The sequence below is a fragment of the Buteo buteo genome, chromosome 21 (assembly GCF_964188355.1).
Source record: "Buteo buteo chromosome 21, bButBut1.hap1.1, whole genome shotgun sequence".
Lineage (NCBI taxonomy): Eukaryota > Metazoa > Chordata > Aves > Accipitriformes > Accipitridae > Buteo > Buteo buteo.
The window spans coordinates 19986845-20009637 of NC_134191.1; the positions used below are offsets into that span (position 1 = coordinate 19986845).

General features: G+C 49.2%; 2 protein-coding genes across 14 annotated transcripts in view; one reads left to right on the top strand and one right to left on the bottom strand.

The window, feature by feature from the left end:
- Positions 1 to 1274: 1274 nt before the first annotated feature.
- Positions 1275 to 14450, bottom strand: C21H3orf18 (chromosome 21 C3orf18 homolog). Of its 10 annotated transcripts, XM_075053508.1 has the most exons (9): positions 14285 to 14449; positions 12965 to 13473; positions 10498 to 10611; positions 10219 to 10411; positions 9264 to 9436; positions 9130 to 9188; positions 8790 to 8815; positions 7008 to 7137; positions 2662 to 4999 (listed from the first exon to the last, which is right to left on the bottom strand). In XM_075053508.1, exons 6-9 carry the CDS (start codon positions 9175 to 9177, stop codon positions 4721 to 4723), a joined length of 483 nt encoding a protein of 160 aa, XP_074909609.1. In that variant the 5' UTR covers positions 9178 to 9188; positions 9264 to 9436; positions 10219 to 10411; positions 10498 to 10611; positions 12965 to 13473; positions 14285 to 14449; the 3' UTR covers positions 2662 to 4720. The 10 variants fall into 10 exon arrangements, 9 of the variants coding, with proteins under 9 accessions (XP_074909612.1, XP_074909609.1, XP_074909610.1 ...); XM_075053509.1 differs by lacking the exon at positions 9264 to 9436 and having other exon boundaries at positions 14285 to 14450; XM_075053504.1 differs by lacking the exons at positions 9130 to 9188; positions 9264 to 9436 and having other exon boundaries at positions 14285 to 14448.
- Positions 14451 to 14602: 152 nt separating this feature from the next.
- Positions 14603 to 22793, top strand: part of HEMK1 (HemK methyltransferase 1, mitochondrial release factors N(5)-glutamine) — a 97398-nt gene continuing 89207 nt past the window's right edge. For 2 of the 4 annotated variants that reach the window (XM_075053359.1, XM_075053355.1), the window contains exons 1-4: positions 14660 to 14798; positions 16929 to 17375; positions 17854 to 17945; positions 20519 to 20612. In XM_075053359.1, the coding sequence (XP_074909460.1) occupies positions 17085 to 17375; positions 17854 to 17945; positions 20519 to 20612 (477 nt within the window). In that variant the 5' untranslated portion in view covers positions 14660 to 14798; positions 16929 to 17084. Of the gene's footprint in view, positions 14799 to 14864; positions 15634 to 16928; positions 17376 to 17853; positions 17946 to 20518; positions 20613 to 22793 lie in introns of those variants that run through there. The other 2 variants (XM_075053356.1, XM_075053357.1) reach the window with 2 other exon arrangements.

Sequence of the window (22793 nt, forward strand, 5' to 3'; positions counted from 1 at the left end):
TCATTTTGTCCAGTATGCCCAGTTTAGTAGTGATCAGAGTCCTGATCCTGTTAATTCTGCATGTTGTCTGGTTTGCCCTAACAGTAGCTTCATGTGTATGGAGTTTGGTGATGGAGTTTTCTGCTGAGACCACAGATAACCTTTGTGCTTCCTCTACCACATAGCAGAGAAATCAAGGATTAAATGGATTAGATCACAGTGACTAACCTAAACCTTATGATGTCGGAGGAGGCACGCTGCCAGGTATGGGAAGAGTTTGACCCCCTTCTCCTGCTGTGTGGATAAAGCCAGGTGGGAGATCATGCATGCAAATCTGTAAATGTTAATGCTTTATGAGAAGATCCAACTGGTGTTCCTCTGAATTCAGGCCAGGGAGCTGCTCTTTTTCTGTGGACACACAAGTTCAGCTGCAGTCCATGTCTGCATTCAAATGCCACTCCAGTGGCAGACCAAGGTATTTTACCAACTTTACCTGATTTTCAGGTGATTTGGCAGGTTTAGTACTCTGCTTGCAAGGCTGTACTGCCTGTTTAATTAAGCCCTATTACCTGACAGTAATAGCTGTTACAATGTGAGACTGGAACTTCAGCTTCTCCTAAATGGATTAGGGATTCCATCTGTAAGAGACTCAAGCTTTTCTTATGACGTCAGACCTTTCTCAGGTGGTGGCATGGAGTAGGGATGGAAGCTGCCTCAGCTAGATAGTAAAAACATTTGCTTTAGGTCAGCAGTATTCCTCTGGGACATGCATACAAAGTACTTCTCTCTCTCTCTCAAAAAAAAAAAAAAAAAATCTAGTCTTTGCTACCTCTTAATACTCTGTCGGGAAGCCACAGCAGAAAACATGTCTCCATAAAAATGTAAGTGCTTGAGGAGAACAAGCAGAATTCCACACTGTTAGGACCTACTCTGTGTGCAGTTGAAAACCCAATCCATAGCTTCAGCTTCCATGTTTATGCAGAGACTTGGACTGAAAGTCAATGCCTATTAAAGGTGGGCAGAATTTCAGCCATCTTCAGTGAGCCAGGATCTCATCCTGGATTACTTAGATTTTATATAGTTAGTTATCTTCTCTGTGTAGCCAAATCCTACCTCTAAGCAAATGCATTTTAAGTGTTTTTAAGCTCAGGCAGTTTTGGTCTGACTCAGTCAAAAACAGGAGGTCATTACAGTCAGATCAAAACACAGGAGATGAAGGAGGTTTGTTATCTAGCAAAGTTTGGAAGATTCTAATGGTTTTGGTGAAGGCATAAAGAGTGTTGGCAACTTTCAAATTAGCCTTGGAGTTTGTTTTTAATAAAGGTATAAAACGTAGCACCTCAGGCTTCTGCTTTGCCTCCTCTGTGTGCAACTTCTTCAGCACACATGCATATCACCAGACAAGGTGAGTTTCTCTTTATCTGGAGTTTTGGGGATTATGAAACAAGATTTGGTCATTCAGGAGCAGCCACGATCTATGTGAAAACAAGGAATAATGAGCATGAGGAATCACACATGGAGGAAAACAGACAGCCCTTAAACCCAAATACTGGTACCTAATTCCATCCTCTTGTATATCTTTTAGTACCTTATAACTAGCTTGATTGGAACACAAGCCAATTCTGCTTCATATGTACATCCAGAAGTCTCCACAGCTGAGTCTCTTTATGCTCCACATTGTTCTGTGTGCTGTACAACTATTTAGCTTTTCATGCAATTAGTTCTGTCCCTGCACATAGCCTCTTCAGTTAATCCGACAGCTTTCCTAACTAGTCCCAAGTTTTGGGTCTGTGGGCCAGAAGATGAGACAGAAAGCAAATCCGAAATACACCAATGCTACCATGGAGCTACGTATGCTGCTGCGCACAGTGTTCACCCCAGTGTGGACAGGCTATGGTGGACAGAGCTGCAGGTGAGGTGATGAACCCCTAGTTTGTCCAGGAATTCAGCTGGTTAAAGGATAATATGGCAAACGGACAAGTTGGAATTTGTCTTTCTGTGCTCTGGATGCCCAGGATCTGCTAGGCTGGAAGCTCCTGCCTTCCTGACTTCTCCACCAAGCCTTCCTGAAGAAGTCTGAGTTTCCATGCTGTAGAACACTAAACCTTGACCCCCACAGAGCTTGTCCCTCCAAGTTTTTCACACTTTACTTCAGTCTTTGAAAGAGTAGGAGAATTCACTGCATACATATTACCAACAGGTACTGACGATACCCTCCAGAGTTTTCTGTGGAAAATGCAAATGATGGGGGGGGGGGAAAGACAATCACACTAGATTTCATGTAAATAGTTTAATTATATTTCAATGCTTAAAACACAGAAACACTTGAATTAAATTACATCATAATGCTTCTGCTAAATTGTACATATACTTCCAAGAACTGTGAGAGGAGGTGCTATTGAACTAAAAGAATACTCCAGTACAAGCCCAGCAAATACCCGTAATATTCTTTTAGTCTTATTACCTGTACTTCTTTAATCTAAGGGCAGTCATCACAGGACAAAGCCTACCATTACAGGAAGAATGGTTAAAGAGAATTCCTCTGTAGGTGTGTTTGTTAGACAAGATATATCTCAGTATTAATGTGGAACAAGGTGCATGTTTTAGCACCTGAGCTGCACTGCTTGGCAGCTGCCTGTGCAGCACATGGAGTTGGGTAAAGAGCACAAAGTAGGCCATTGGTTTGAGGAAACAGCTCAGCTTACGCTTGCCTTTTATTGACTTTAAACCAACAAATGAAGTTCCAATCCTAAGAGTTCTAGGGGAAATGTTACGATTTAGGACAGCCATGCACCCCTGCTGCCGCTTGCATCCCTGTCCTGCTGCAGAGCGTGGGAGTGTGACAGGTAGCGACGCACCAGCTGCTGAAGGGAGAAGTCTGATGTCTGTGGCTGGCTGCCCTCAGTGAGTGCTTGGAGGAGATGGTAAGTGTGCATGTGTGTGCAGTGATTTATTGGCTTCTCAGCTGGTCACACAGGCATAACGTCTGGGAAGACCCACAGATAGTGTCCAAATTCTAAAGGAATATTTGTACCCACATACCTTCCTTCCAACAGTATCCCTGGAGTGCAAACACCAGCAGCAACCAGCAGCCTGGGAGTGCCTCCTACCAGATCTCCTGGGTATGGAGGAGGGACCGGACCGTTTTCCACAGGTGATGACACTCCTAGCCCTAATACACTCCCAGAACTCACTGGTTTTTAAAAGAGAGATACTGAAAAATTAAAGCAGCTTAGCCCTGTAAAACTGCCATGAAGGAAGCTGTGCCAGTGAAGGAGGGAGGGCTGGTAAGCAACTGTGCACTGCAGGGGTCAGTGGCACATGCCCAGGAAAGAGTCTGCATTTAATAAACAGAGGAAAAAAACCAAAATCACAGTGAGGAAGAAAAAAAAAATATTTGGGAGAACAAAAACTAACTGGCAGGTCCAAACTTGTAACAAAGCACATAATACCTGAATTGCCATTCAGTGAAAGATCACCTTGCATAAAGCCTACCTTTAGATCCGCATTCAAATTTTTGCCTGCCCTGATTCCCTTTTGACTGGTGCTGTGGATGGGATATGATGACTAACAAATGCACGTACTGCAGAAAAAAATCAGGAGGTGATCAGTGTGTGGCTGGGTACTGATGCTTGCATTGCAGGCTCTGCTGCTGGCCTCGGCTGCCGTGCTGGCCTGCAGCACTCAGGGCTGGTGGCCACCAAAAGGCTCTGCAGAGGACAGCCCCCATGCCACGCTGCAGTATGCCATGGTGGCCAGAGACCCCTTCACGCTCTCTCCCTCCTGCAGCCCTGAAGGACACACAGGCAGAGGAATGCTTCAGGGTTACAGGGAAACTCCTGGCTTACCTGTCTAGTCCCACCTTCTGCATTAGCAGGTAACATGAGCAGAGGCTAACACAAAGCTCCGTGTTTCCTTCAGCAGGAAGAAGAGAAGGCTCTGACTGCAGATCCTGGCAGGTAAGGCAGTACGAACCAGCTGTTCAGTCACCTCTGGGGGCAGACATGGGGCTGTTGTAATATTGAGCCAATACATGTTTTTCCTTATTTAAAAGCAAATATTTCAAGGCTTGATTTTTTTTCTAGATAACACTCTGCACTGTAGAAACTTCCCTGAGCCAAAGCAGGAGGGCGACGCATGGTACCGAAACCACAGTTCTGCTGGACTCATCTCTGTGGCCCAAGCACCATTATCCCTAGCTCAGTGGCAGGGAGTCACATATCCAGACATTGACACCCCCTGCCTCTAGCTGTGTGAATTTCCCTCTGTCTATACAGCAGCCCTAATTTGGGATATTCAGCCACTTCCTCAGTTAAGATGTAATCAGCCAAATGGTCACGATTTCACTTTTTAAAGCTAGTGAATTCCCCATGCTTCAACATTACCCTGGGCACACATCTATCAGCAGCCCACATGCCACAAGGGGGATAAGCCCATAGTATGTATTCTCCTTGGCATGCCCCAGATTACTGCTCAGCTAGAGGAGTCAGCTTTCCTTACTCAAAGGGGCTTTGCCACCAGTCACCCCTCCAGGATCTGCCAAAGTCTGCGGTCACTGTAGGGAGAGGCTCATTCATCGCTCTCCTTGGGGTCTGGTGGCACAAAGCCAATGGGGAAGCTCTCTGAAACATGCATCTCTCCTCCTTCCCTGACCCAGAGAGCATGCACATGTGCTCTGACAAGTTAATCTACAACAAAGCAGGCACTGTTCCTAAGCACGCAGCTTGGTAGATGGTATCAGTCAGCACCAGCCCAGAAACTGGAGCTCAGGACCTTTTAGTGGTAACAGATGCACCAAAAAATCACCACTGCCATCACAAAGGGTTTGCTTCCCAAAGTGACGAGAGTTCCCAGTGCTTGTGCCCATTTGTAACACAAACCAACAGGGTGACCAGCTGGGCTCAGTGGATCGGCCATGCTTGCGGGAAGTCACTGGTTTGTTGGCTTCATCCTCCCCAGTCTCAGCATGATCCCAGAGCAGGGGCAGGTATTGTTCATGCATTGATGGCATTGGCAACGTCTGTGAACACAAGACGGCTGGGTCTCTGGAGGGCTCCTTGACTTGTCAGCAGAATCTGCATTGAAGCAGTGAAAGATGAGACCCAGCAAGTCTGCCTTTGCTCAGGTGTGTGTGCTTGGGCACAGACTGCACAGTATTGTAACTAGACTCCACCCCTCACTAAGGGGAGGCTGGCTGACTAATTTGGCATTAACAAGGCTGTGACAGAAAAATACACCAGGCCAGAGAGCAAGTCAGCACATCCGTGCCAGTTTAAAATCCCCACATCATTGGATTACTGGGTCTTGCTATTTATATATACAAGGCAGCATAAAAAGACTTGAAACATCAAGAAGGCCTGGAAACATGCCATAGACTGAACTTTGGCTGTTGTTTTAGACTCTCCCTCTCTTATGTTAAGGCTTTAAACTTGCATACTTTCCAAGCAGAGGTATCTATGTATTAGCAAGCTCTGGAGGGATCAGAGGTATCCTGCTGGCCAGTCCCTATATAGGAAGGATCTGCTTTTACTGTGCTAAGTTTAACTCTGGCCTTGTCATTTCCCTGCTTTATTACCTGAAGGGAAGTCCTCTATATGCACTAATAGAGGGATCTGATGTTTTCCCAGCATGCACTATGCAGAGGCAAAGATCCTTTGCTTTTAGACAACAGTATTTCTTGCGTTCCCAAACCAGTGTATGAAGTATGTTGATTATCTTTCATATTCCAACACACACATCTCCTTTGTGCTCTTTAGCAGGTTGGGAAGCATGGCTCAGTGTAAATATTTTGTAATTACAGTTGTATTTATTATCTCCTCTTTCCCTTTCTGCCCACATCAAGCTTGCTACAGATTATCTGAAGGTGTAAAGTAGGTGGAAACTGAGAATTCTTTGGGAGAACTGCTCCTGGAACTGGAAAAGCAAGGGAAGACACGGGCAACACAGAGCAGCTGGAGAGTAATTCAAGAAAGGAGAGATGCCTACTCTAAGGGGAGGCTGCATCACTGGCTAAAAGACATACCTGTTCCAACCATCCCTGGCGGCTCTGTCTTTCAGAAAGGCTTTTGGTGTGGTGGTGGTGACAAAGGAAACAGAAAACACTGTGAAGCTGGCTGCAAACGATGGTGAGAAGCCCTTCTTCCCTATTTCTCCTACCTCTTGGTACACTGGGGAAGGAGATGGCCTCTTGTCAAAGACCCATCTGGACTATTAACCAAAAGCAACTGGCCAAGCTATCAAGCTCTTTCCTAACTCACAAATGCAGTAAGTCAATGGTCTCTGAGGACCTTATAATTTTCTCAGCATGCTGCATGCCTCTGAACACTCAGAGTGGTCAAAGCAAAGCTTTCTTCCCCTCTCCCCAAATTCAAATGGAGAACTCACCTCCCTTTTGTCTTTCTGAGCCGTGCCTGCTCTGTGCCCAGCAAGTTTGGCCTGGAGGTGCTGACAAGACCAGATGTGCGATGCCACAACAATGTGCAGGCTTTCTGCCCGTGTTCTTCAGGGCTTGCAGCACAGTTAACTGTTATGATTACAGGCTTTCCCTCAGCAAGACCTTGTTCCACACTTGCATCCTCAGACAATGCAAGGATACCTTAAAACTGGGTAGAAATTATTTGCTTTTCAGGGCCAGGGAAAAGGAGCCTCAGTGCTTTGCTGGCATTGAAGCCCCGTCTCACAGAAAATGGCATTCATCCTGCTGCTCCCTTGTGGTGCCCTGGGTAGTAAACTGTAGTAAACTCACCCTTAATTACTGAAGTTGCCCTTTCCTCTCTCCTAGTTGAGTAGAGCCAGCACTGTACCTCCACAGGCTCTTTGTCCTAGCTGCCTGACTCTTCAGTCCATCCTAAGCACTCAAAAATGCTCAAGCCCCCTATCTCCAGGGCTGGCAGCGATGGGGGAAATTCTTCTGAGGTCTTACATAGTTTCCTTACCCTACAACCCTACAAAAACTCTTTGACTCTGTAACAAAATCAGTGCAGGTACCAGTGGTTTTAATAACAGACTCGCTGGCCCCTGCTGCCTACCTTGCTCTGCGATGCCTGGGAAGATGCTGCATCTCGCCCATGTTCCAGCAGCTCCTGCTCCAGCTCATCCTGTTCTTCGGTGGGATCAAAGTTGTACATGGGCATGAGTTGGTGCCGTAGCTTCTCCAGCCTGCCCATGGGAGGGAAGGGAAAGGGTTAGTTGAGAAGGACAGATGCTGCCTTCCCCACCCCACTGCTGAATCCTTCTGCAGGCTGTTTCTCCTGCTGTACAGGGATTCTGCTTTTGTTGCTCTTGCTGGATAAGGGTCATGTCCTGTCCTGCAGGGATGAGGATAAGAACCTAGTACACGCAGCTGGCAGGAGTGGAAGATACTTAAGAGTGCAGTTACAGGGATTAATTGCCATCACTAATCTATGTTTGGCAGGCATTACGCACAGAGGAATCGGACAGGGATTTAAGTTCCTGCAGACCTTAAAAGATCAAGCTTTATGTGGTGGGACAAAAGAGATGGTGAAACATGCTGGCTAGGCACTTTTCCCCTGTCCCTCTGCCCACAACAGCCCGTCCTGCCATGTCACGCTATGTCTGCCAGCAGAAGTCCACTTTTAGCTCTAGTAGCCTAAAAGTAGTACTTTAAGGGTTGAAGTACATAAAAATAAATAGAAAATAATAAACAATAAACAGAAAATAGGAAAGAGAGAGATTCTCACAGGATGCTGATGCCTGTGGACAGACTGTTCTTACACTTGTATCATTGCTCTAAGTGACAGAGCTATGACATATTACCCCAAGGGGTCTCCCTAAGGCACATACTGGGTACCTCAGAGATGGAGGATGGATGGGTGGGCATCCATCAGAAAACACTGAGCCTTGCCTTAGGCTGTAGCTGAGTTTTGGGGGGTGGGAGAGGGAAACACACAAGCAGTTACTGGCAGTGTCACCGTAAATATCTGTTCTGGCAAGTGTTAGGATGAAGCATTCTCCCCCTGCTTCTATATGGGTTTGCCAACACAACCATTATCTCCAGCAGCACAATGTTCACAGGCCAAGCATTAGCTGCTCCTGTGGCAGTACCCAGATCTGGGCTTCAGGGTCTGGCTTGGAAATTTTACAGGGGGCAGCAACACTTTTTGAAAGTCCGTGGCCAGGCCAGGCCTGCCACAAGAAGTCATGCAGGGAGGGGGCACCACATCTACTGGATCTTCACCAGTGTCTCTGCTGTCAGAGATGGAAGAATCAAGATGTGTGTCTCCCTGCATGCTGCTCTCCTCTCTATTTTCAGCCAGGAGCTTAACAAGGGAATTAAGACACTAAGTCTTGGGCTAGAAAGCTGCATCTCTGCACTACGCTGCTGCCAGTTGCTGTGACTGCAGCTAAAGAGGCCGTCAGCCTTGCAAAGCCAGCGTCATTGGCCCAGGCTGTTGGAAAACATAGGGATCTGGGAATGGCTGAAATGTGAGATCCACACCTCTCATGACAGAGTTCCCAGCTTCTTTATACACTCATAACACCTTCCTCTGTTTTAGTGCATCTCATAGACAAAGCATGAAGAGTTTGCAGGATCCCTAACCTCCTCCTGCTCAACCATGTTTTCACTTCCAAAGCTGTGGAGGAGTCTTTGAAGCTCTGGTGTTAGAAGGTGGGCCAGTACCAGGAGTGCAGTGTCCCTACCCCTGCCTCATTCACATGCAGCTGATTCCCCATAGGCTTGTTCTCAGGCAGCCATCCCTTACATTCTCCCCATCTCCCTGTCTCCTTCCGAGCTCTCTCCGGATTTTGAAGCACTGAGTGCCCTTCAGCCAACAACAGATGATACTTACCTCTTCCTCTTCCTGATATACAGAACCTGAAGGAGAAAGAAAATCATCATTACTACAGTCCCAGTAGAATGGGAAACAGCCAAGAAGAGAAATTTTGGGCACAGGGCACACAGAAGGGAGGTGTAGCAAGTCTGGTGTCACTGCGCACCAAAGCAGGGGGAAGGGAGAGGTGACAACCGAAAATGAAATTTCATATGCATCAGTGTAAGCTTGGCAGCATATCACGTCTGACACTAAGTGCTCGAGTGGCCTGTTATTAGGTGTGTTAGTAGTAGTAAGAGTATTAGGTGTATTACTATTAGGTGTAGCTCAGCGCATTTCTGGTGGCTGCAGGACATACCTTGCAATTTAAGAGTGGATGAAAAAACCTTCCCTTTGTGGTTTTCATCTGTAGGTTTCCTAAAGCATAGAAGTGCTGTTACCCCCTCCGCAGTATAAAGGGAAGAAGCAAAGAGGGCATGCTCTGTGACTTGCCTCGTGTCAGCCTGTAAGAGTGGCTGCGCTGGGAAGAAAGTGAGGCTTGTGGCCTCCAGAGCCTTGTTCTGAGAACTACGAACGCTGGATGTTGCTCTTGGGAACTTACGACCGTTTCCAGAATAATGTTTCCAGGTTCTCCTAGGGGCTTTTGGAAAAACTCCTCCTTGGGCCTGCAATGAAATTTTGCAGTAGTCCCTTTCTGTAGGCTCCTCTGATAGTTGTATTAGTGAAGCTCTTCCTCATATGAGGAATGGGAGCTTGCTGCTACCTTCTGTTCTCTGTTGGCAGGTAAACGATCTGGTTATATATAAAAAGAAGAACTGCAGCACTTGCATTGCCCGTGTCAGGCCCAGAACTATAGTTTCTGAAAGCTTCTGCCGACAGCATTAATGGCAAGGTTAGTTACACAGCAAATCCTCAAGGACTTTGGTGATACCCAGCAAGTAGAACCTTGGAAATACAGTCCAGAATGAGTCCAGCTAAAATGGATTCGGGCCGCTTTAATTCAAAAAGGCATGTCCACAGGGGAGATTAATGTGGTTTCAACAGTCTGGTTTAAAAGTTAATTTGGATGAACTTTCTTGCAGCGCCTGTGTTGACAAGGTTTAAATCAATGTAGCTGTTCCAGTTAGCAAGTCAGAACAGAATCTGCTTTGTGTTCTTTTAACTGAACTTCCTATTGCTGTTAAAAATAAATACTGATACTACATATGGCCTCCTCTAAGCCTGCTGAGCATCCCATTCAGACTAGACCTCAGGGAGACTGCAGAAATATTGGAGCACTGGATAAAGGCCTTAAAAAGAAAGGGATCTGAGGAACTATCAGTTCCCAGCAGTTCTGGGTGAGCTTTAGTAGAAGGCAAATAAATTATTCAACCCAAATCAGTCCTAGAGCCCCTTTGCCACCCTCCACCCTCAACAGACAGAGAAATATTTAGCAGGGGCCTCTTACCATAGCTACAGCCAACCCAATCACAGTAATGATCCCAAAAGACAGCAGCATTGTGCTCATGCTGGGTCCAGTGTTGGCCACATCTGGGATTTTGGTGCTGTTGAAACTGGTAGTCTCAGGGCTTATGGTAGCTGTTTCTGGTACAGTCACATCCAGAGTTGTCCCTGGGTCTGGCTTGGCCGTGGTGGTGGTGCTGTGATACAAGTCATGCACAGAGGGTGAGCTGTAACTCATCCTGCCAGCTCTTGGTAGCTCCTTTTACCAAGCTGTTGTCCTCACCCATCAGCTACAGAAGTGGAGAGCTGCCCTTCGTATCAAAGACCCTCATGTGGGACCTGTCCTGTAGGATCATTGCTGACTGTTTTTCTTCATAGGAACCACACTGTTTTCTGCCTACGAAAGAATGAGAACAAATGAACAGTGCAGAGGTCTTAGAGACAGGCACAAACTTTTCCAAAGTTTCCTAATTCACTAGTACAATTTTTGAGAGCAGTTCACAGATGCCCTCAAAATAGGAAAAAGATTTTTCAGGGGTACTGAGGGCCCCTGAAGTCATGCCTAATTCACTTCCAGTCCGTGATACACTCTCCCCTCACTGCTTCAGCTCTGCCTCCTTGCAGGCACTTGGCCGTTCTACGTGAGGACAACCTCAGGACCCCTGTCTTTGGTCTGCTCCAGGCTGAGCCAGGTAGCCTCTATCCGCCCTGGGAGATGATACAGCATTTTCCTGCTTCTGTCTCTTGCTTTTAATTTTTGGAAAGTTACATGGATCCCCTTAAGTTTATCAGTGGGAACACATTCAATAAAATGGCACTCAGCTGTGAGACATCCACATCTCGGGATCCTTTATATTGAACCCAAAGTAGGACTTCCCTGTTGTGGTAGTCACTGGTGACTGGTAAATCACTGCAGTATCCATCACCCCACTGTCCCTCATCCCATGTGCTCTGGAAAGGCAGCTTCCTTAAAGCAGTGGCACCAGTTGCACCAGTCCCCCATCTGCTACTAAAGACAGTGAGTATTTCTCAAGTACCCCATGAAAGCACCCACACGAGCTTAGTCATGCACTGCTAATTATCAATATTAATTTTAAAATGAGTCCAATTTTGGATTGGAGTTGTGAAATTTGATAGACCTATTCATGCTGAAAACATGAAAGACTTTAATTGCTTCATGCTTCTATTGTGCAAATGATCAGGAGTTGCAAAACACCATGGGGCGATCCTATGGGAAGTATTTGCAGAGCTTTGTTTATAAAAGCACTGTATGTAACATTAGTTCAGCAATTACTTCCGTGAAAATGCAGCTACCTCTGGACCAGAGCAGTGCTGACCTCAAGAGCTACTGTAGCAGTCCTCTGATAATTTCTCTGCAGTTTAGCAGACATTACATCTCTGGACTGGAATGCAGCCGGGACATAGGGGTTAATGAGTTCTGAATAGAAAAAGATGTGCCTGCAAAGAGAAATGAGCCATTGTTCTGCTCCACTCTGTTCTATTCTAGGCAAGGTTATTGCGCAGTTCCCATTACTGTGACGCCTTACTGCTGTCCATAGCTGCATTAAGCAGTGTGATTAACATCCATCACCAACAACTGAAGCAGAGAAATCACACCAGGCAAACAGCACCAGGCCGCCCTGTGGTCAGCCAGCAGCCCCAGGAGCCACCTCAACTTGCACAGCACTTGCCCTCCATCTCCCTGAGCAGGTAAATCTCTCACCACACACGCGGGATCTGTCTCACAGCTCCCTGTGAACTTTGTGAAGCAGGAGTTGCCGGGGGATTTCAAAGTGCCTGGGAGACTGTGGGAGCTGTCAAACTCCCATGAGTTACTAGAGGAATGTGAAGATAGCAGTTCTGGCCTGATCCCACCTAACATCGTGCTGAGACACGAGTTCATTGCAGCTGAAAGGGACCATGTCCTTCACTGACCACTAAACCACGCATGCCAAGTTTAAACCACGTGGTACCTGGATCTCCCCAGCCATTACTGACCACAGTGGAGCTCATGTGTAGTGGACACTTGGGCACAAAGATGGCAAATTTGAAATCTCAGTGCCGCAGCAGCAGCAGCTGCAGCCCAGCAGGGAAAGGGAAGGAATTGTTGAGCAGGTATTGGGCAGACCAAGCAGCTCCTCAGAGAGAATCATTGATTTGTGCTATTCAGGGAAACTCTCCATGACGATAATTCACATTTTAAAAAAAGCCACCACCAAGGAAACAAAAAGTGGAAAAAGAGCCTAAGTGAAAGGAGTGAAACAGGCCCAAGGGCTTTGCAATGTATGGCTCTAGATCTCGAACAGCTCCTGAATTTTGGAAACAAAATGGCTTAGGCCTTCATCTCAATGCAGTGTTGGTTTTGGAAAACCACTAGAACTTGGATGTTGAAGCTGATACCCAGCCTTTGGGTAAGAAAGACCCCTTTTGCATGGACCACACACTGTGCTGCTGTGCATCGCTCCTCTGAATAAAGTTAGGCTAGGTTAAAATTAGCCAGCTGAAATTCTGGTCAAGTGGGAACAGTGGCTCTTGTTCATGTTCTTGGGGTCCTGTCCATGCTGAAGGATTCCCAAGCCCAGAGACCTAGCTCTAAAAGGGGTCCTGTATGAAAGGTTTCTGACACAGCTTAGACAACTAGTTCCAGGTCCAGATAAGGGCATTTCTGTTCCCAAGCCCCTTCTGGTCCAGGTTGCAGAGGGCCAAATGGGGAGGCTGAGTGCAAGTATGGCCCAGGGCCCACGGCTTACAACGGTAGAGCTGGGGGTGGATGATCTTTCCCACCACCCTCCTTTCCCAGTTGTCATCCTGGTGCTGGGAATTTGATCTGCAGGCTGGGCACACTCCAAGTCTCTGATGGCCGCTCTATGGCCAGGGACAGCTACAACCTATCGCTGGCAGGTTTCAGCGTAGTCCATGCACAAATAGAACAGAAGAGGAGCCAGATCCTCAGCTGCTGCGAGCTGGCATTCTTCCATTGCCTGCACCAACAGAGCTTCTCCCACAGCCAGGACCGCTCTGTGCTGGGCTCTGTTGGGTCTGGGAATAGGGAGAACACGTTTGTTTCTCTCCTAAGCCAGTGTTTCCAAACTGGTCTCTAATAGGCGCTGCTGTGGCCAACACCTCTGACATGCAGAACATCGTGTCAGGCACTAGCTCGAGGCTGCTGGCTTTCCTGAGTCTTGGTTTTAATCTCTCTGTGCTGCAGTTTCCTCCCGGGTACGACAGGAATGAGGGATGAAGATGGGTCACGGGATCTCTGGATGAAGAAGGCAAATAATAACTAGTATATTCTTCTGCATTACTTCACCACGATGAAGCGTCTCTAGTTAATTCACCAATACAAGCAGCACGGGGTTGCTGTCGGCTTCCCAGTGCGCGAACTTGTGGCTTCCTCTCCCCCTGCTCCAGGGCTGACCAGGCTCCGGGGCAGCCCCCAGGGTAGGGGGGAAGCCCCCCCGCGCGTGTCCCGTGTCCCCGAGCACCTCGGCTGTCCCCCTCCCGCTGCCAGAGAGGTGCCACGGCCCCATCCCGCCCTGCCTACAGGCGCGGGGGCACTCCGCGCCGATACAAAACTGAAACACAAGCAACGGCCCTGACCCCTAACCCACGGCTGGCTGGGGGGACCGTCCCCGCGGGAAGCCGCTCCTTCCCCGTCCCGGGGAGAAGTTTCCAGACAGAGAACGGCTCACGCGGCCCTTCCCGCTCCGAAACGCTACCCGGGCGGTGACGGAGCAGCCCCGGGCTTCGCAACCGGCTCCCCCCCCAGCCTCGCCGCAGCGCTGCCCTGCGCTCCGCTCCCGCCGCTCCGGCCACCGGCAGCGCTCCGCCTCGCCCGGCCGGGGCTGGGCGGGCCTGCCCGGGACAGGAGGACGGTGGCGGGCAGAGCGCTGGGCGCCGCCGCCCGCCCTTCCCCGCCGCCGCGGCCCCAGCCTGCGCACACGGGCCGGCGCGGCCGGACGCTCCCCGCGGCCCGGCCCGGCCCGGCCCAGCCCGCCGCCGCGCCACCCCCCCGCCGGGGCGGCCCGCTAACCCGCCGGCGCCCCCGGCCCGCCGGGGCCGGCACTTACTCAGCGCTCCCCGCTGAGGCGTCCGGTCCCCCCGGAGCGCCGCTGAGCGGTGGGGCCGCCGGGGGGGGACGGGGGGGACCGGGGCCGGGGGCGCGCCCTCGGCCGCGCCCTCGGCCGCGGGGCCGCGCTGCCCGCCGGGGGCGGGCCGGGCCGCTCAGCTCCGTGCGCGCCGCCGCACGGCCGGCGGCCCCGCCCCGCCTCTCGGCGCCGCAGGCGATTGGTCGGCACCCGGAGGGCTCGGCTCGAGGTTGGCCAGCGCGCCTGTCACTCAGGCGCGTGGCGGCGGCGGCGGGAGCGTCTCGGCCGCGCGGCGCTTCTCCTCACACCCCTTCCCCAAACCACCACCCCCCCGTCCTCAGGCCGCGGGGCGGGAGGCGGCCGCCCACGGCCCCGGTCCCCGCGGGAGTCGGCTGCGCCTCCAGCCCCGCCAGTGGCGGCCGCCCTGAGGTGAGGCGTCTCTGTGCGGGCGCGCTGCCTCGCCTCGGAGGGGCCGGCGGGGCCCGCCGCCGCCCAGGTAAAGGGACCCCGGGCCGGGCGGGCCTGGCGTCGGTCAGGGCATGGCGTGTGCAGGGACAGCCGGACGGAAAGCCGGGCTCCCGTCGCGACCGTGCTCTGTGGGGCCCGTTTGCCAGCGGCGAGCCGCCCGGTCGCTGAAATGAGGCGTGGGGGGGCAGCTCCCTGGCTGGCGAACGGGGACTTGTACCCCCTCCCCCGGTTCGGCCAGCGGGGCTGTGCGGGGGCCGGTTCAGCTGACCACTGACCCGGCAGCAGACACGTTCGACTTGCACGGCGCAAGCCCCGGCTCCTGCCCGAGCCTGTGGAGTGTAGGGCAGGGGCCGAGGGTGGGACAGGCCCTGCCTTTCTACGGCCGCCGGTGTACGTGTTGGACTACAGCGAGTGGGGAGCAGGGGGTCGAGCGGATCAAACCACAGAACTGCAGGAGAAAAAAAAAAATAATCTGTTCCTTACCTGTGTGCAAACAGGTATTTGCACCAAGAAGTAGCATACAGGGACTGTTCTTGGCAAGGACCTTGCATCAGTAGCTGGTCTCCTTTATTAATAGTGACAGTAGTGGCAGCATTGTTCCAGCCATGGCCAATTAAAGTCTTATCTGCCTCCCTAACAACACTAATGGTTAATGTTTTATTCCTTTAGTATTCCTCTTGTGGCAGTATCCCCAAAACAGGGCCTTGGAGTGGGGAGCTGCTCAGGTAAAGACTGTAGCTTATGCATAACATAAAGGCAAATTTTCATGGGGGCTGCTTATCTCTCTGCTCCTGGTAATGAAGATGGTAAGAAGGGGATCCTTGGGCTCTTAGAGCGCACACCCCTTTGCCAGGAAGTAGCAGGTAAGCCGATCTTGAGATCTTTGCTACAGGGTATTCCTTCTGCAGCTTCCCTGGGCTCTGTTGGGTTTGATTTTGCAAATGAGGGCAGTGGACACCTGACTCTTCCCACAGTTTCACTGTGCAGCAGGGGCAGGGAAGGCCCCACACTGCTGCCTGTGCAGGTGCCCCATGCAGCAGGGTCCAGGGCTGCTGCAGGGGTTCAGTTGCCAGCATCTCCCCAGATCTCCCTGCAGCAGCACCCTGGGTGCTGCCAGCTGCTTGGGAGAGGTATTTAGTTGTTTGTGCGGTGGTTTTCTGGAGGAATTGGAGGAGGGGAGTTTTGGGCCTCTCTGAGACATGAAAAACAGCCATCAATAGAGGAATGGGAATGGGCGCTAGGGGAAACCCACAGTGGCTCCAGGGACTGCGAATCAGAAGGGAGGGGGGCCCTCATTTCTGATGGATCACAGCAGGAAAGTGGGATTGTTGTTCTGTTTGTCTCCACTAAAACACAGTTCCATGTGTGAAATGCAGCAGCTGTTTTGTAAAGTTTCATCTCCTTTGACTCCTGCAGTCATCTTGTTTGTTTTTCTTCCCTTTCTGTCTGGCTCTGCCTGTTCTCTCCTTTAAGAGACTGACTTTCCTCTGGCAGGGTTTGCCTTTTCTGGCCTTTGCATCTTTCAAGTGTTTCTCTTCCCTTTAGTTGCACCTTGTGAGCTTTTCTCCTTCCTCAGCTCTTAGCAGCTCAGCCCTGGCTCTGCAGCTCTTTGCCTGCTCTCTGGGGATGGTGACAGTGTAGAAGACCCTTGACCCATGGAGTCAAAATCTTCTGTGAGCACACCCGCTAACCTAGGACTTGTGGTTTATGAACAGAGAGAGGAATAAAAGAAGGAATCTAGGGGAGACTGAAGGTCTTCCTGCAGGGAACCGGAGTGACCCACCCATGGGGTGGAGAGCCAAGGGCTGGAGCTGAAGGTTGGTGTGCCTGTGGCTTTCTGGGACTGAGGAGAGGCAGGAGTGCTGTGCCTGCATGTAGGCACGCTCGCTTCTGCCCTGCCATGGGTATGGACTGGCCTCTTAGTAGCTCTGGCCTGTGAAAATGGGCAACTCTGCAAAGAAATGGATTGCAGTGGCAGAGCTGGTTAGCTGTCACCTGAGTCTTTTCTCAGGGTAATCCTTTGTTACTCTCAGGGTGTGAGTAATTGTTTTTGTATCTGTGGGCCAGGATTAGGGCAAGTAGTCTGCACTCTCTCAGAGGGGAACCTATGATTTGCTAGCCCAAGGGATTCAGGCTGTACTTTTGCCTCCTTTTGTAGACCAGAAGAGCTGCAAACTGGTGCTGTTTTTGTGCTGCCCTGAGGAGAATCCACTGACTGGGGTCAGCTGGTGCTTAGCCACAGTGGCTTGTGGTAGCACCAAGTGTCCTGTGAGTCTCAGCACTGACTAGATCAGCTGATGGCAACAAGGAACACATGTGGAAGCCAGGAACTGATTTCACAACAATGAGATGCCTCATCCACCCACCGCTCAGGAGATTGTTCGGTCTCTCACTTCAGTGCGTGCCAGGGGGGTTGAGTCAAAGTAAAAGTCCTATCATCGGTCCAAAGTGGTCATCTCTGAGGCAGAGCTGCAGTGCAAGACCTGGGCTCGTGACTGCCACCGATGTGGTCAACTACTGGCAGAAGGTGTTTGAGACAAATGGGATCCCTGAAGCACGAGAGTCCAGTGAATGTATCGTGTCATTTGTCCTGGGAGCAAAAACAGTTAAGTAATAGGAAGAGAAAAAGGTCTCTGTATGCCTCTCACTTTGTTGTTTTGATTGAATCCCCTACCTTTCTTTTTATCTCACTTATAGGAAGTAGAACAACTTTTCCTTAGATGGCGGAGAGGGTGAGGCATAGTTCATTAATGCCAGTAGAACACTTGGGGTCTCTTAAATGCCTTCTTTTGCAGAGACTGAAATGTAACCCATGACATATACACCCATACTGTACCCTGACTTGCTTGGTGGAATGATTCTTAATTTTACTTATTCTTCTGAGCCCCGAAAAGTAGAAGAACATTTGTACAGGTTTGTTTTTAAACATGCAGATAGGTTCTCCTAATCATTTGTGGTTTCCAACAGTCCCAGGCATATGTGTTTGCCAGCATGCTGGGTCTCCCTGGAGGATACCCTTGGGAGGGTGCAGAGGACATCCATGTGGCACAAGTGGGCAAGTTTTAAAGTTACCTTGTCTTCAGTTTCAGAGCTTGAACTCCAAAAGCCTCCACGCTCCGCTTACAGCAGTGCAGCAGGAGCAAATCCAGCAGCTGAGCAACAAGCGACTAGAAAGGTAGGAGCATCCTCTTACAGTCATTCCTTTGGAGGGTTTTCCTTCAGTCTTAATGCAGCCAGAAGAATGGTAGCAGAGAGAAGGCAGAAGACCATTAGCAGCTGACATGCCAAGTAACAGTGCTGTGTAGGTCTCCCATGGTGACTCGAGTGATGGGCATTTGCTGTTGTTGTCAGGTAGCAAATCATCTGTCTGTCCTGTCCGGGAGCAAAGAGGCTTTAAGGGATGTTGCAGAGGAGCTGGAAACTGGCAATACCAACTCTGAGTTGGGTACATTTTCATTAAGCCCTTCTGTGCTTCGAAAATTTAGCCTTGGCCCCTTCTGTCTGATTCAGCACTCTCTTCAGCTGCCAGTCTTATACTGGTCTGTGGTGTTACTGTGCTTTCCTTTCTTGGCTTTGCCTGCAGAGGGATTTCCCTGGTGTTTAGAGGTATTCATGGCTTCTGTAGCTTTGGTCTTCATTTGGCATCCATTTGTTTGCTCTGTGTGAACGGTTCTCTTAGCACAAAAGTTAAATGGGTTTGGTATGAAGGAGCTACCTGGAATCAGACTGGGCCTGGGGAGTAGTGTGTGTGGAGAGGAAATATTCTGGAACTTGGATCATTTAGAAGGGTGGGAGATGCTTGGGAGTATGTTTGGAGGTAGCATCCTCCTGCTTGTTGAGCGTGGTTATGATGTGGATCCTTATTTTGCTGTCCGGATTAATCCTGCCACAACTTATGCAGAATAGGATGTGAAGGTTTCTCAGGGAGTCAGTGTGTTAACAGTGATTATGCTTTGTAGGACCTGAGTGTCTTCCCTGAAGTTTTCCTGCTGCTCTTGAGTCTTGTGTTAAGAGCAGAAATGCAAAATTCCCAGAGCTGTCTGACTTGCGAGTTGCTCTGTCTTAAGTGCTGTTAAGGTTGCAAGAAACATCTGCTATTCCACATGAAGAAGTGAGGTATGGTGCCTCATAGCAGCTGGAAACTTGGCCCCAAAATTCATAAATCATGGAATCATGGACGTTGATGGGGACTTCTGGAAATCTACTCCACCCCTCCTGCTCAAAGCAGGATCAACTAGAGCAAGTTGCTCAGAGCTATGCCCAGTTTGGTTTTTAATAAATACATCCAAAGATAGATACTGTATAAACTTTCTGGACAGCCTGTTCCAGTGTTTGACCACACTCACAGTGTTTAAAAAAAGAAAAAAGGGGGGTGGTTCTTAGGTTTAAATGGAATTTTCTGTATTTCAGCCTGTGCCCTTTGCCTGTCTTTTCACTGGATACCACTGAAAAGAGTCAGGCTCCCTGTTCTTCATCTCACCAGATACATATGGTTATTGATGAGATTCCCCTCCCCTGCCCCTGCCAGCCTGAGCCTTCCTTTCTCAAGGCTAAACTGTCCCAGCTCTCAGTCTCTCTCCTTGTATGTCAGATGCTCCAATCCCTTAATCATCTTAATGGCCATTTGTTGGACTTTATTCTAGTACATCCATGTCTCTACTGTACTGGGAGCCCAGCACTCCAGATGTTTCCCACCAGTGCTGAATAGAGGGGAATGATCACCTCCCTCGACCTTCTGGCAAACACTCTGCCTAATGCAGTTCAGGAAGCCACTGGCTGCCTTTGCTGCAAGGGCACATTGCTAGCTCATGGTCAACTTGTCCACCCGATCCTCAGGGCCTTTTCTGCAAGCCTGCTGTCCAGCTGGTTGGCCCCCAGCCTGTACTGGTGCATGGGGTTATTCCTCCCCAGTTTATAGGACTTCACGTTGCTTTTTGGTGAATTTCTTGAGGTTCCCATCAGCCCATTCCTCCAGCCTCCTGTGGTCCCTCTGAAAAGTAGTACACGCATCTGGTCAATTAACCAGTCCTCCCAGTTTTCTGTCATCTGCAGACATGCCAAGGGTGCTCTCTGTCCCTTCATCCAGATCATTAGTGAAGATGTTATGCTATATTGGCCGCACTCTTGACCCCAGGGGTACTCCACTAGTGGTCAGCCTTCAGCTGGACTTCGTGCCACTGAGCACAGCCCTCTGAGCCTGCTGGTTCAGTCAATTTTCAGTCTACCTCATTTATTTAGTGCATACTTTGTCAGCTTGTATACGAGGATGTTATGGGAGACAGTATTAGAACCCTTAGGAAAGTCAAGATAAACAGCATTGATTACTCTCTTCTCATGCACTGAGCTAGTCATTGTGTCATGGGTGGCTATCAGGTCAGTTAGGAATGATTTCCCCTTTGTAAATCCATGCTGACTACTCTCAGTCACCTTCCCGTATTTAGTATATTTGGAAACAGTCTCTAGGACTATTTGTTCCATCACTTTCCCCAGTATGGAGGTGAGGCTGACTGGCCAGTAGTTCCCTGCATCCAGTGCTTGATAACAAACTCTTTTGTGGGAATGGAGCTCCCACAGCTCCCTTAGAGTGAATATGCACATTGCATATGCAGTAGAGAGCCTTGGGGGTGTCTAGGTGCGTGCCCTCAGAAGGGTTATCTGGTTAGTAATGAGGTAAGCATGGTATTGAGTGCTTTTTTGTGTTACAGAGTGTAGTCTGAAAGTGTTCACACTTGCTTTTACCTGCCACAGAATGCCGGTGCAGTATGTGCTGGGTGAGTGGGACTTTCAGGACCTGACTCTGAAGATGAAACCACCAGTATTTATTCCTCGGCCTGAAACAGAGGTATGAATGTGGAGGATGTGGCGGGGGCGGGCTTGAATCTGTGAATTACATCATACAATACAATCATAGCATTGCTATGAAGGTGCCCTGTATATCATGAGGTTGTAGTGATGAGAAGGTCAGATCACTTCTTTTAGAACAGGGGGGGATTCTAAGCTTGTGATCTGGAACTGGTGCTGGTGAACTTTGCCTCCTGGCTCAGAGCAAGAGATGTTGCAGGCTAGCGTATCACTGAATTACACAGAGATCCATCTCCATTGATGGAAGGACTTGGCTTTTTTTCCTTAAAGCTGTTACTGGAATGCTGCTATTGGAAAATGGTAATGGACTCCAGAGAGCCTGTTTGTCCATGTGCAGACTAGAACAGTGCAGGCTGGTAGGAAATGGTAGCTACCACCTGTCTAATGGCTCCACAGTGGTTTCTGGACAAACACTGGAAACTGAAGGGTTGTTTCCTGAACAGTAACAAAAGAAACACTGGAAACTGAAGGGTAAGTTTTGACCTGGGCTGGAATTAAACATGAATGTCAGTTGTAAGGATGTAAAGGACAGCCATACATGATCAAGTTAAAACTCCATTTTCCCTGGTGTTCCTGCTGCTAGGGAAAAGGCTAAGAACTAACTACATGGTGACACTTTCCCTGACAGTAGCCTAGTTTTCAGCTCATAGACCATCCTAGCAAGGAATTCTTTCTGTTTGCTAGTCCTCAGGAGGTTTAAGGTTTTGTGAGGGGTTTTTTTTTGGTTTTTGGGTTGGTTCTTTTTGTTTGTTTCTTTCTTTCGTTTTGTTTTGGTTTTTCTTCTGAGAATTCATGTTCTTCTGGAGCCTGTGTTAACTTTTGGGGATTAAGTGGCCTCCATGGCTTGTCCATTTAGGAGTCCAAGAAGCTTAAACCTGTTTCAGTCTAATGGTAATTTCTTCAGTCGTTTGCCTGCTGCTTGATGACTGTTGTAATGTGCTGGCAGCCCTCTGCTCAGGTCTCTGTAAGTAAGGGCCCATGCTGTAAAAAGAATGAAAAGGATCATTCAGACAGAATGTCCCCTACTGACAGTGTCAGAAGAGGTGCCAAGGACTGAGTGGGCTTTGGAGATGGGAAGACCACCTTAGCTTTTTCTGGGGAAGGGATAGTATTGGGAATGTATGAAGAAAGCAGCAGCTCAGTAAAGAGAGGATGCAGTCTGCAGAATCCTTCATCTGACACCTTTTATTTCACAAAAGTTATAAGGCAAAGACAGCCTGTGCTTCTGTTGTGCCCTTTGAAGAAGAGGGTGCTACGGAAATCCATGAGAGGGTTCCAGACGTTTTAGCGGGAGTCAGCACAACTACCGCTTAGACATCTTCTCATCACAGCCTGTAGAAGAATATTCAGAACGAGACTCTTAATTTGATGTGGGGCATCAGCAACATCTCATTGAGAGCCTGCTGGGCCCTAAATCATAGTGGTGACACTTGTGTCCAGACAAGGTGTGAGCTCTCTGTTGTGTCTGGGTTTGATCACTCTGGCAATTAAGTTTGGAGATAGGGCTCTAAGGAATAGTTTTGCCAGTTGGAGCCCAGCAATGGTTAGCTTTTTTTATTGTCAACAGTATTTCTGCTCCAGTTGATTCAAGAGAGTATTTCCAACCTCTAACTCCCCATTAATTCGTGGATGCAATGCAACGTGAGCATTAAAACCAGGGAGAACTTGCATGTTCTGCCAGTCAAAACATCTGCTGGCAAGGCTTCCTCTGGTGCTGTGCTCTAATTCTCTCCATGCTGTGCTAGGCTTCAAACAAAGGCCTATTGTGTGGAGTGGAAGCCAGGGTGGTTAATGCCTGAGAACGTTGTTAATTGTGCCCACATGCGTGATTTTGGTAAAAGCATCTCCGCTGGCCCAAACTGAAATGCAGTGCTGTGTAACATGCCGTGTTTGAAACCGCTTAACATACCCTGGTGCAAATCTGTAGCATAAACAGCTTAACCCAAACCTTGTCTTTCTGGGAAAACTTTATTTGACGTGTCACGGTACTTACTATGAAGGCAAATTTTTAACGCATTTATTATGGAAGGCCAGGAGTTTATGATGATAGCTCAGGAATGGAGCTCTGTTGGCAACTGAGATTTTTCTTGTGATCTGGTGCTGGGGAGGTTATTTGGACAGGAAGAGCGTGGGGACAAGACCCAGCTACTTAGCAGCACCT

What these genes read in the sequence shown, in the direction of transcription:
- C21H3orf18 (XM_075053504.1), bottom strand. Translation starts at nt 10,278, where the DNA reads ATGAGCACAATGCTGCTGTCTTTTGGGATCATTACTGTGATTGGGTTG. An exon ending in TTGGGTTGGCTGTAGCTATG is followed by an intron (nt 8,816 to 10,218) that starts GTAAGAGGCCCC and finishes TTTCTCCTTCAG; the next exon opens with GTTCTGTATATCAGGAAGAG. An exon ending in CCCAGGCATCGCAGAGCAAG is followed by an intron (nt 5,000 to 7,007) that starts GTAGGCAGCAGG and finishes TTGTGTTCACAG; the next exon opens with ACGTTGCCAATGCCATCAAT.